General features: G+C 40.1%; 1 protein-coding gene across 1 annotated transcript in view; it reads left to right on the top strand.

Moving 5' to 3' along the window:
* UVSSA (UV stimulated scaffold protein A) overlaps positions 1-11,246 on the top strand; it is a 45,036-nt gene extending 33,790 nt beyond the window's left edge. Inside the window, exons 10-13 of the mRNA XM_059845356.1 lie at positions 245-428; positions 1,287-1,398; positions 5,818-6,001; positions 9,066-11,246. Of these exons, the coding sequence (XP_059701339.1) occupies positions 245-428; positions 1,287-1,398; positions 5,818-6,001; positions 9,066-9,159 (574 nt within the window). The 3' untranslated portion in view covers positions 9,160-11,246. The remainder of the gene's footprint in view (positions 1-244; positions 429-1,286; positions 1,399-5,817; positions 6,002-9,065) is intronic.
* Positions 11,247-12,753: the final 1,507 nt, after the last annotated feature.

The following is a 12,753-nucleotide window of genomic DNA, read 5'->3' as shown; positions in this document are numbered from 1 at the left end:
CTAAAGCTAAGACTTGTAATAGCTTAGCAGGTTAAACAGGAAATCAATACTAGACAGGCTTTGGTGGTATTTTAAAAATATCTTCATAATACAGGAGCTATAAGAAAGACTGGTAGATTCCTAGGGGTTTTTAATTCACTAGTAATTCCCTTCCTTTCACATGTGAGTTTAGCACAGGTTGATAATAGCATCTCTGTGTGTTTTCTTACAATTTTGTGTGAGTTATTTTCATTTGTTTTCGCAGATTTACCTCCGAGCATCGATTTTGGGCACCCAGTGAAGTAGAGGAAGAGGTGGAAAATAAAGAAATAACAGAAATGTTAAAAACCAGATATATAACCTTTGCTGGCAAGTTTGAGCCAGTGAAACATAAATGTCGAGCTCCCATGCCTGATGGAACTCTGTGTGAAAGACAAGATCGGCTCAAGGTAGGCACCAAGTTACAGCACTTCCAAGATCTCTGCTGTATATAGAAGGTCTCCTTAAAACATCCATAAAAATTTATTTCACATTGTAAGTATAGCTCAGGGGAGTGGAAGAACATTGTGTTGGAGAAGTTCATTGTTAATATGTGCTTCGTAAGGGAAACATCCTTTTGGTAAAGAAGCTGTAAACATTTAAAGATCTGTCAAATTTTTTTGGCATTCATTATAGGTTATCTGGATTTTATTTATTGCTGTGATGTATGAGTACCTGGCAGTAAGGCAGAGATAATTCTTTGCTGAAAATTTTTCCTCAGAGGCATATTTGATATTAAGTGTTTCTAGAAGCTTACATGTTTGAGGGGCAAAGAAATTTTATTTACAAATTAGGTTTTATGAAAGCTTAACTCTGCACAGCCTCAAATTATGAGCAGTATTGAGCAGAACAATGTTGCCTAAATACTTGGTTGTAGTATCTCTGTTCTTCCTGTATTATCTGAGATTGGAAGATCTGAATGCACTACCGTAGTTTTAATGGGATTGTTACAGGAGAGGGATATAGCATAAACAGCAATATATGATGCAGCATTGGTGCCCTAGTTCCATCCTTGACAGGATGTGCTACCTGGTCTCTTGAAATTGTATATTTGTTTCAAAAAGAAGTTATTTCTTTGACATTCTGAATATATTAAACACATGATGCTTATGGGATTCTGATGCTTTCTAAAGAGGACTGAGAGTCAAGTGTAGTTTTGTTGCTCAGTTCCAGTTTCCACCTTTAAGCTGTGTTGAATAAAAGGTAAACATTTTCTTTTCATTCAAAAACTGTGAGATCTTTTTCTTTCCCCTCCTTTCTTTCTCAAGTGCCCTTTCCATGGAAAGATAATTCCTCGGGATGACTCTGGGATTCCTGTAAATGCAGAGGACAGAGCCAGAGAAGAAAAGATGAAGTTTGAGAAGCAAGCAGCCCAGCCAGGTCTGTGTCTGCATAGCATTTTAAAAAATAAAAATAAAAACAAAATACTAGGCAGAGGTGGGAAATACCTGTTACCTGTTTTGCTCCTAACCACGTTCTCCCATTTGCATTCCTATTGATTTTAAATTACAGCTCATTGGCAGTGGTCCTTGCTTATGTGATAAACATGGATACATGTGTAGACAGAATAATGTTAACATTGCATCTGTGCTTTATTTCCAGTGGATCTTGAAATGTTCCCAATACTGCTCAGACAGACCAGTTATAGCCTTTGTCTTGAGGAACATGTTTATCAAGGATGGTTGGACCTGTTCCCTGGGAAGTGCTTGGCAGTAACTATTCTGTGCTTCTGCAAAGATGATGTCTGATCTTACTGGTCCCTCACAGTTGTGATTTGTGCAATATAATGATAATATTATTAGGATCACTGTGTTACCACCAGTTTTGGGAGGATGTGCTGAATTTTTGTTTTTAAACAATTGGGAATGGGCAACAAAACTATTGGTCTTCTCCTTGCATCCTTCAGATGTGGAGGGGGGGCCTCCTTCTTCCCCAGGATAATTTGGGCATTTTTTGCCGAGGTTCAGCTCTAGACTGGTAGGTGAGAAATGCAGGTAATGAGTACCCAAGCAGGAAGATTTCCAAGGGGAATAAAAGACTTTCTTGCAATAGTGCTACTAAACTGTTAGTGATGGACAGGTGGACTACAACCAGGAAACCACTGGCAGTTGATGGACTGCAAAGGAAGATGAGAGAGAGGTATCTATCCAGCAAAGACACAGTGTATAATTGGAGGGGACAGCTTTTCTTTAATCTAGCTTCCTTCAGCAGTCTTAGTTTTCTCTGGTTTGAGCTATTTATTGTAGGTGAGTATTCTGCATTTTAATTAAACTTACCCATAGGCATTAGCATTTTGATATCCTGTACAATACTCCCTTGCAGGAGTTCTCTCTTCAGGTTTGACTGACTTGGTGTTTGACAGTTATGCATATTGCTAATGAAGCTACTGAACCTTTAATGAAACCTCTTGAGAGCCTGAGGAGCAGTTACCTGTATTCAAAACAGGAATCTGTATTCAGAAAGGTCTGTGTGGAATGAGTGTGCATTTAAACATAGAATTGTCCCACCCAGTGTCCTTTAATACTTGTTTGACCATCTTTGAGTGACAGTGCTTGGTGATTACAGCAGCACAGCAGTGCAGCAATTACTGAGCACCTTCTGGTATTTGCAGGTGTCAAAGTGCTACATTTGCAGGTAGTTTCCATCCCTGTCCAGGCAGAGGAGGTGTTCTAAACTGGCATCCAGCCAGCAGCACAGACACTGTTGGACTGTCACAGGGAAACCAGGATAGGAGTGTGGATGTTGTGTTAAAAAGGAAAGTTCCCAGCTTAGTTATGACAAACTCAAACTAGCAAATTAAACTGATAGGTGGTGTTGAAATCTCAAACTGGAAACTAATATTCTGGTATAAAAATCACTTGGACTGAAAAATATTGATTTTTTTTTTTTCCCTGTGAAATTGCCATTGCTTGAGGCTAGACATAGTATTTATTTTTATTACAGTGTCAGCTCAGTGTTGTTAGAGGCTTCTCACCTCTGGTCCACAAGGATGTGTCTGTTAGTCCCAAACCAGTGTTGGCATTGCTCCTTGTGTTATTGAGTGTGGTTGTTAAGCTGAAATGTCACACAAAGGTCCATCCCATCTGGCTGGAGACATACTGCACAGGCTGTGGCACTCCATTTGGACAAAATCCTCCATGTTTCTAAAGCCATACATATACCAGATGTCACTAAATACTTCTATCCACTTTCTTTTTTGCTCTGCCTTGCTATTTTTATATTTGCTTTAGAGTATTTTCATCAACTTTTACTTTTTTTTTTTTTGCTTGTTTTGAGGCTTGTGGTTTGGAGGGGTGTGTTTGGTTGGTTTTCAGTGGTATTTGGTTTTGGTGTTTTTTGATTTACAAAGGTCTTGAAGCAATTCTGAGCAGTGCTGCTATGGAAATACACAACTGGGAACCTACTGGACAGTCAGGAACTGTTTGATTGACAACATCATTAATGATGGCAGTTTGAAAAATCTGAAAAAAACCACTTAAATTTGGGGATCAGTTGTATGGTTAAATTGCACCAAAATTCTTCTTGCATCTCCTTCCTACTGTGTGGTAGATTTATTTCTATCTTTGTGTGATTAAAGGGGGAAACAGATAGTTAGAAATCATATGTTTTTAGATAGAAGTCATATGGTTTGTGTGCTAATGACAGTGTTTTGACAACACTGTCATTGTTATTATGGATCATTTATTTTCTTAGTACAAAATTTTAAACACTAGCTCATGTCTCCGGAGAGGTGCTTTGGGCTCTTCAGTCCTGGAGCAGTGAATCACTTGGGATTACCCTGACCCGCTAATCTGCAGCGTTCATCCTTTTCCCATAGTTCACACACAGGAGCAAATTAAGTGCCTATTTTTTGTGTCAACCCTGAAGAGTATCTGGTTTTTCAGCCCTTAGTGACTTGTTAACAAACAGGTATCAGGACAGGCTGGTGAAGGCAGGCCGCTGGCCACTCAGATGTGAAATAGCATCTCTTTACTAACTACAGTATCGATTCCCGCCTACCCTTGCAAACTGTGTAATTTTCTTTTCCCTGCTGCTAAACTCAGTAACAATGTATGAAGAGCTTTAGGGGCCCATCAATGCTCAAAAAGCCTGCTCTTCCCTGGCATTCTATTGATTTTTCTCAAAAGCTTTTAAATTGCTCCTTCATTTTACTCAAATGCTCATTTCATCTCTACTGGATGCCGGCATTTTTTCGTTGTGTTTAAACAATTGCTCCATTCACGGGGTTCCTAAACTGTGACGCCTTCTTATTACTGGGAGATAAACTGTTTAGACAGTTTTCCTTAATCTTGGATTAATCGTTCCTGTATCTGAATTGTGCTGTTCTGTATTCCCTCACTTCAAAAAAAAAAAAAAAAAATCAAGTCTGTGAGGTCTTATGATCTATCAAGTATATGTGTTCTATTTTCTCCCTTTGTAACTCTCCTGTGCAACTCTTGAACAGCTTGGTTTTCCTCGTGCTTTTTGGTGTGTTGGATTTTAATCAGTCCTTGCTTTCATGTATGATGGTAGTTTAGATCTAACCTTTCCTTGGAAAATTGCTCTGCTGTTCCTTAACACCGTGTTCTTAAGTGAGGACATTGCCTCTGACCTTCCTGAAATGTTGTTAGCAGCATTTGTCACACTGGGTGACCATCTTGGTGTCTAAATGAAGTTGTAGAGTCCTTTAGGACTGTTTATTTCTCTATATTTACAAAGATGTTATGTAAGAGGAGTAGACATTTGTTGTTACAATTTCTGCAGGCAAGAAAGGCTGACTGACATCAGGGAAACTATGACAAATGACTGGCAATTACTGTTGTTAAAACACAGACTTCTGGCATTTCTGCTGAGTGTGGACCATGTTCTTTTTGAAGTAGTACTTCCTACAATTTTTTCCCAACCTAACTGCTCAAAGTCTTTACAATGAAATGAAATTTTTCTAAATTTCCCTTTTACTTTGTACTTTGTGTTACCTTGTTTTGATATACAAGACTACACTGAAGGTGAAAAACTGCAGCTTCCTCAAACAGTCCACAGACTAAATTGTTCGTGCTTTTTCCTCAGGTGGCATGTAGGGTCAGAATCCACTTACAGTGTGTGGCTGGATTCTGAAGCATTAAGGTTTTGAAAAAATGTAAACCAAGGTTTTGTTTAGATAAATTAACTTGTGCCATTGTCAAGAGAAGAAACTTGATTTAGATAATTAATCTGAGGCAATGTGGGATACTTAGAAAGTAGTATCTTTTTCAGATGCAAAATGGATGTCATGGCAACAGGGTCATGTCATCCTATTCAAGAATTTTATGTAGATATCAGATACCAGTTCATGTTTTAAAATAAGTGTTATTGATGAAAAGAAATCACAATGTTGCCAGCCCTACCTGTCTAAAAAGTTGATATATTCAGGTTTTTTAGGTTTATTTTTAAGCTTATGCAGAGTATTTTTCTGCAGATTAAGTTACTCAGCTACATTGTAGGCATTTTCATTTCTAAATAATAATCACTATGTTTATTCACCTCTCCTGCATGGAATAGTTTCCTTGGAACTTTGCTACTGTGCTGCTGAAAAACCTTGTCTTGGGTCTTCCTACAGAACAGTTTTGTCCATAGCAGCTACTCATACATACTAACCCAGAGTGGCAGGGCTTCTTCATCCAAATCTGTCATTTTGGAAAACTGTTTTATCCTTCCCTTCCTTTGTGTGTGCAACTTGTGTGGCTCTGCCTTCAGCCACTGGTGACAGGAGCCTCTTCTTAGGGGACTGCAAATCCCCCCTGGGTTTGGAGTTTAAAAGTTTATGTTTTGTCTTTTGAACAGAGTGGAGAGATCCAGAATTCATGAGAGAAATTGAAGCTGCTACAGGACTGGATCTTGGATCCTCTAAAAGTAATGGAAAAGGACAGAAAAAGAAAGGGAAGAAGCAAAAATATCCAAATCTGACAGACCTGAAGCAACAGGCTGACACCTCTCGCTCCCGGCTTGAGAAGAAAGTCTTCAATAAGTAAGATACTTCCATTCTCTAAAGCCTGTTAATTCCTATTTCTGTTTGATTCAGCAGTACTTTCTGTTTCTACATTAACATGCACTTACTAAACAGCTTCTCTGGTTAACTCCAAGCAAGAATATCTTCCATATGTCTGGAGGGTAGAAAATAGCAGGTACTGACAAACAAGGTTATTTCTTCGAGAGTGATTTTTAACTAATTTGCAAAATTTCCTTGTGAAAGGCTTTTTTCATCCTGTCTCAGGTTTTTAAAAACTTCAATTGCTGGATTGGCTTCTCTGGATGATCATTTATTAGTCAGGCACAGCATCTCAGGTGGCTGTGGGAACCTGCCAGCCACTCCCAAATGTGCTTTAAAACATACAGTAGCTCCATCTGTCCACTATTAGCACCATATTTGATGCCTGTTCTTGCTTAGATGTGGCTACAACATAAATTTGCCTAAGCATACTCTGGTCTTTATCAAATGGGAAGCAGCTGCAGCTATTTAAAGAGTTTCATATGTCAAAAATGAAGTAGTCAAAGGAAAGTAAAGTTGTCAAATCAAAAAAGAAAAATTATTGTTGTAAAATTATTAGTGGTGGATTATTCTCTAAGCATACTGGATAAGTTGAACAGCATCCAGGACACAATATTTGTTTAAACTCAATTTTCCCTTCTCTGATGTAGTGGTTATAATAACAAAGCCAAATCCACATTTATTTTTGGTTATGGAATAGCACATTCTATGTGAATTTCTCATGTCACCTGGTCTTAGTTAGAAGTCAGACACATACAGTCCTAGTGATTAGAATTTCATATCATGGTTTACTGTGGTTTGTGCTAATGATTTTGAGTGTGTGTTAGTGCCAGGCATAGGGAATCAAACCTGTCAAGTTTTTAATAGGTTTCATGCTTTGCAGCACTAAACAAGATGATAACCTTGGCTCCTTCTAACAACCCCAAATTACTTGAAATGTATAGGTGATAAACCCAGGCTCTAGTCTGCCAATAAAGCCATCAAAGTGGGATCTCATTTCATTTACAGTATCACACAATCCACTGGTGCTAATGTAAAACCTACATGACATGAAAGTGGCAAGGCCACTCTGCACTGCTAAAGGCTCACTTTTCTCCTACCAATTAGGTAATATTTGAAGTGCAAAACCATGACCACATTTTCCTTACTCTGGTAACTTTATTGGCAGACTTTTGTTAAAAGTATACCTCTTCCAGGGTGTTTTTTCAGAATGTTGGTTTTCATTGCACTTGCTGCTGAGAAAATCTTTATTCCCACCATTTAGAGCATTATTAAGAAGAAACCTCTTTCAGATGTTTCAAAATGGTTTTGGAAATGAAGCCATTACAGAGAACAGTTACCAAACCAGAACTCAGCTTGTTTATTAGAGATAACCTGGAAGCAGAGCTGGAATAGTGTGTAAGGGCTGATCCTGAGGAACACTGCCCAGGTGCATGTCTTAGTTTCATTTTCCTGCACAGCTGGGAACATCCTCAGAAGTGATAAATGCAGACTGTCACAACGTAGTGTCTTAACAGCACAGGCCTTGAAACCATCTACTTGTGTGATGGAACTTGTCAGATTTGTAGCAATCAAAGAAGACATCAGTCAGTGCTCTGCTTTTGAATGGGACAGTCCCTCAAACCAAGCCTGTAGCTGCTCTACCTCACACATCAGCCAGGTGTTTACCTGGAGATGTGTGAGGAGATAACAGCCTTCATAGGCAGGGGGACAGCTGAGAACACCTGCAAACATCAGCCTCAGATCATTGAGCTTCTGTTCCAGAGGTGTCTGAAGGAACCAGTAAAAACTGGAACTTTAGAATCCAGTGAGGAACAAAATTCCTGAGGCAGGGTGCCCTCAGCTCTGCACAGCAGCTGCTTTAAGTTTCTGAGGGGGCAGATGTTCACAGGAGAGCATTTTCCTGACTGCTTCTGCTGCTTCTTACTCTTCTGGATTTGTGAACCCATTCCTCTGTCTTACCAGCTGGAGGATGTAGGGGCCTGCTCTCTCTGCCTTTTATGACAATCTCCTACTCCTGTTCATGCTGTTCATCATTTTCCTCACCCTCAAAATCTTAGCTGTGTAATCTTCGCTCAGAAGTTTGTGGAGGGGAAAAAAGTGCAGGTGTCTGAATTACCCAGCTCAGAAACATTGCAGCCCCTCCCTAGAGAAATCTCTGAGCACATCTTTACTGGGAGGAAGCAATGGCAGCCAATGAAGCAGCAACAGGGAGACACACAGGCCCTCACTGGATTTGGGAGCACCAGAAAGCTTAACAGCTCTGAAGTTCATTCCCTCACTTCCTTTTTGAACCTGAAAAATGTTCCAGAGCCTTCTCCAAGCACAGCAGGAGATGCAGAGGGCTCAGGTCTTGCCCATCCCGAGGCAGCAGAGATCCCATTTGCCCATGAGGTGTTGGCCATACTGTCCTGCCTGTGCTGAACTCTGAGCACTTCTGCAGCAGCAGCCTGTCCTGGAGAGATACACAATAATCTCTGGTGTCTTCCTAAACTGGAGTTGTTCTTGTGGATTAAAAGCTGCTGCTCAGGATTGGGGATGCTGCTGGTGTGAGCAAAAGAGTCTAACTCAGCCCACATCTGATGAAACAGAGTTTTAGTAACCTGTGGAAGTTCACATGAACTGAACAGCCAACCCTTCCCTCCCAAAAACATTCTGGATTGTGGGTTTGATTTCATAAGGGTTTCTAAGTATTAATTTTTAATGATCTTGTTAGATACTTTCAGGTTTTTTTTTCCCTGAGAGCCCTTAGGTGCTTTTGAAAATCAAACTTGCTCTATGTGGCTCTAAGATGTAATGCTGGGAGGGTGGAATACACAGCCATTAAACTGAAAGACTTGAATTTGTTTACTCCTGTTAATAAAATCATTGCAGAATTAAACTATTTATATTGCTGCAGCTAATTTAGTTAACGAGACAGATTTGTTCAGCCTCATCAATGCCACAAGCCTGGTAGTGATTAATCACATTCTCCAACATTCATAAATGTTCTCTGAGATTGAGTAGACTCAAAAATATTATTATTGTTTTGTTTCTCTTTCAGAGGGGCCATGAAACGGGTCATGAAAGCCATGAACCGGGTGGACCAAAGGAAGCACGAGAAGTTTGCCAACCAGTTTAACTATGCACTGAATTAAATTCTTAATCACCTCTGCCCTTCTTTATTACAAGAGTGCAATTGCAAAACCCTTAATCAAAGATATTTGTATTTACACTACAATCCTTTGCTAGGCACATTTTTACAGGTGTCATTTTTAAATTGTTTCCAAGTTTAACTTATTTGATAATGAATATTAATTTTAGAAAAGATGTAGTGGTGTGGAATTGAATACATTTTAAAAGTTGATAATTATTTGAACTATGCATGAAATAGAGATGTTTTATGACTGGTACATTATTTGGGTAAACTGTTCAGGTTTTGGGGCTTGGTTCTTTTCCTTCCTAAGGAACTCATGTAATTTATACTTCTTTTGACAGTATGTGTGTTTAATTTTTTACTTTCAGGCCTTCAGGGAAAAAGATACTTTAAAAACAATTTGATTGCTGCCAGGGATGGCAATGCACAGAGCATTTTCTCAGCCTTCTGTACAAACTGAGCTACACCAAGCAGCACAGCAGCTCCTGCAGCACCTCTGCAAACACCTTGGTGCACAGTAAAAAAATCCAATTCAGCTGATGCCTTCAGATGATAAACAGAGTAGAGTTTGATTTCTGCAAACTGAATTCCAGGGGCTGTCAGTCTGGGTAGCTGTGGCACAGATGGAAAAGCTGAAATGGCGAAGATCATCCTGGCCTGCTTCCCAAGATGGTATCCCAGTATCTGTCTGAGCTGCTCCTGGACAGCACATTGTGAAAGTCTGTACATGTACAGAGAGTGTGCTCCAGTTGAACTGCAGTCAAAAAAGCTCCAGGATGAGGTGAAAATAAGAAGTTTAAGAAAATCACTCAAGTGGCACAAGTGAACTGCCTGGCTTGGAACAGATAAAATTACATCAGGCTAAAGCCCCAGAGTGTATCTAAGGACCCAGATATAAACACAAGCATCTGGAATCTTCTAACTCCAGACAGAAAATGTACATTTGGATCCATTGTGGGTTGTAGTTCTTGGCTGGATACTTAAACAAATCTCCCAAACGTGTTTGCTGGCTATAGTCAAGCTTAAGGAGAGAGAATGAAACAGTGACCAGTTGTGCTCTTGCAACATTTCATACAGCTTTCTGGGTAAAGAAAATCCTGAGAATCAGGAGGGTTGTGTTTGAAAATCAATTTCAAAGTGACCAGCAAAAGTCCCCAGTAAAGTTCTCATTACAGAGTAGAATGGATTCTCTGTAGCACAGGCTTAGTTACTCACCTGTTGGAGGTGTTTCCTCATGTGTAAAGACACTCTAAGAATTAAAAATTAGGAAAATTTTAACAACTCAGTGTAGCTTCTGACCATCTCAGACAAAAGCTAATTTACAGTTCTGCCAAATACATTCTGACTTGCACAAGTACTGCACAGAAAGCAATTAGTGCTGACTTTTGATAATTTATCTTGCTGGAGCTCTATAATTTGAAAGACAATTTGTTCTTCAACACAAGTTGATATACTTCTGAAATACTGAAAATAAATCAATGAAGAGGCAGAATTTCAAGTAATATCTACTGACTGCACTGGAAAGTTGAACCACTTCTACTGACTATTAGTCTTGCTAATGTGACAGTGAAGATTTCAGGTGAAAGTGTGGATTAGGACAAACCAAGTTCATCACCAAGTCAGTGGAATCAACTGCTAAACTGATTTGATTTCATACTAAGGACAAAGTCACACACACACACACAAAATAGAGACCACACAAACCCAACAGCTCCACCACCTCACACATTAGAATGTGATAGTAATCATTGACTGCTGGGATTCCCAGAGAGTCCAAACTTCACTGACACTTTGTGATTAACCTTCAAAGAGCCACAAAGGTCATTGTGCCAATATTCCAGAGATTCTTGATCCTGCACTGGCTGAAGGTGTTTGTTTATAAAACATGTTTTCTCCCTGTAAAAAGAATAGGAAATTTTTATTGTGCAGTGACTCAGCCCTCCTTTGCTGGGGCCATGAAATGTCAGCACTACAAAGTGCCCAGCAAACAGTAGATGCACTTGACCCCATGGAGTTCCCAATGTGGACCTTTATTAAAGATCCCAAAGACCGAGACTGGGAATGGAAATGGCAGAAATCTGAGGGGGGGGTGGGGGGAAAGTGTGTTAGTCAGTTGTGTTCTGCTGTGAGCAGCCTGGTCTGATGGAAGGTGTCCCTGCCTCTGGCAGAAGGGCTGGAAATAGGTGATCTTTAAGGTCCCTCCTAGCCCAAACCATGCTGTAAATTTTAATGATGCTATTCAGTCACATCAGTTCTAGAATTATCAGCTAAAACTTCCTGTCTGGATCCAATTGTCCAGTCTGGCAGTTAAACCTGATCCTATCACATGATCTATGTGCTTTCCCCTTTCCTTTTAAGGTGATTATTAAAAGCATGCATGCTTGGGGGGGGGGGGCGGGGGGGGGGGGGAGGGGAGTCTTCCTGGAGTGCCTCTCGTGGAGAAGGAGATTTTCAGAGTTAAAGTAAAAATTCCCTGGCAGGTGGCTCAGAAATGGCCAACTCAGGCAGATGTTCCTGGACTTTAGGACAGGTTGATGGCCAGTGATGACTTCTTTTAAAGCTCTTCTGGTGTTTTTCCTCTGCATCTTTTTCTTCATTTTTTCACCTTAAGGCAAGATGAACCATTGACCCTTCATAGGAAAATGTGTCAATTGCACATCCCCTGTAGCACTTCTTTATGTTCCCCTGCTCCAGTGTGGAACAAACCCTTCCCTTAACCCTTGTTAATTACTGACACTTTTTATCCAATTATTTCTCTACAAGAGCCACTCAGCACATATACATACATCAGGTCTTGGATGTTGTCATTTAAGCATTCGTGTTAGACCTGGTCAGACATAATTCAGAGATTTTGGGGGAGCTTTCTTCTTTTCCTGAGTTTATCTGTAGCTGTGCTGGAAGAAGAAATTTAAGAAGGCATCTCTCTCCAAAGATCCAGTATACCTCCACTAAATAGAAATCCTTTTATGTTCAAAAATTCAGAATAGATCAGTCTGCTTTTCTGATGCATCACACTTTTTGTGTGTCAGTTTACTTACAGCAGTTTACAAATTTGAGGTCCTGGGCTCACTGGTTCAAATGTTGCTCAACTGTCCCTGTGACATTTGTACTGAAACTTTTCTATTCCTGTCCTCAGGGCTTCTGGGGAAAAAGAATAAATACAGGTATCATTCACATAATCTTTGTGTGTGGTTTTGTGTTTGTAACTCCCTGCAGCATCTTTGCAGTTGTGCTTGTGCTTTCTGGGGATGCTGTGTGTGATTTCCAGGTACCTTCACACCTTGTGCTGATTTGGCCCTTGGAGTGTTGTGAAGGTGAACAGTTGTAATACAGGTTGAATATTGTTGGCTGAAGGGACTCTGAGCTGAAGTGAGCTGTGCTGGTGCATCTAAATCATCTTGTCTTAACCAGGGTTGTGTCTGGGAAAAACAAGAACTGTAAGCAGACTTCCCAGTGGTTATTCTTACCTGGGCACACGGTTACACCTGGGGAGTAAAAGCCTGGAAGGAAAAAAGATCACAGCTTGTACAGTGTGGCACTCAAATACAGAGCATTTAGTGGCATAAATGAGCTTGGCATGGACCTCATGAGCAGG

The sequence above is a fragment of the Haemorhous mexicanus genome, chromosome 4 (genome assembly GCF_027477595.1).
Source record: "Haemorhous mexicanus isolate bHaeMex1 chromosome 4, bHaeMex1.pri, whole genome shotgun sequence".
Lineage (NCBI taxonomy): Eukaryota > Metazoa > Chordata > Aves > Passeriformes > Fringillidae > Haemorhous > Haemorhous mexicanus.
Note: the sequence above shows the minus strand (reverse complement) of the source record. Positions and strands in the feature narration are given on the sequence as shown.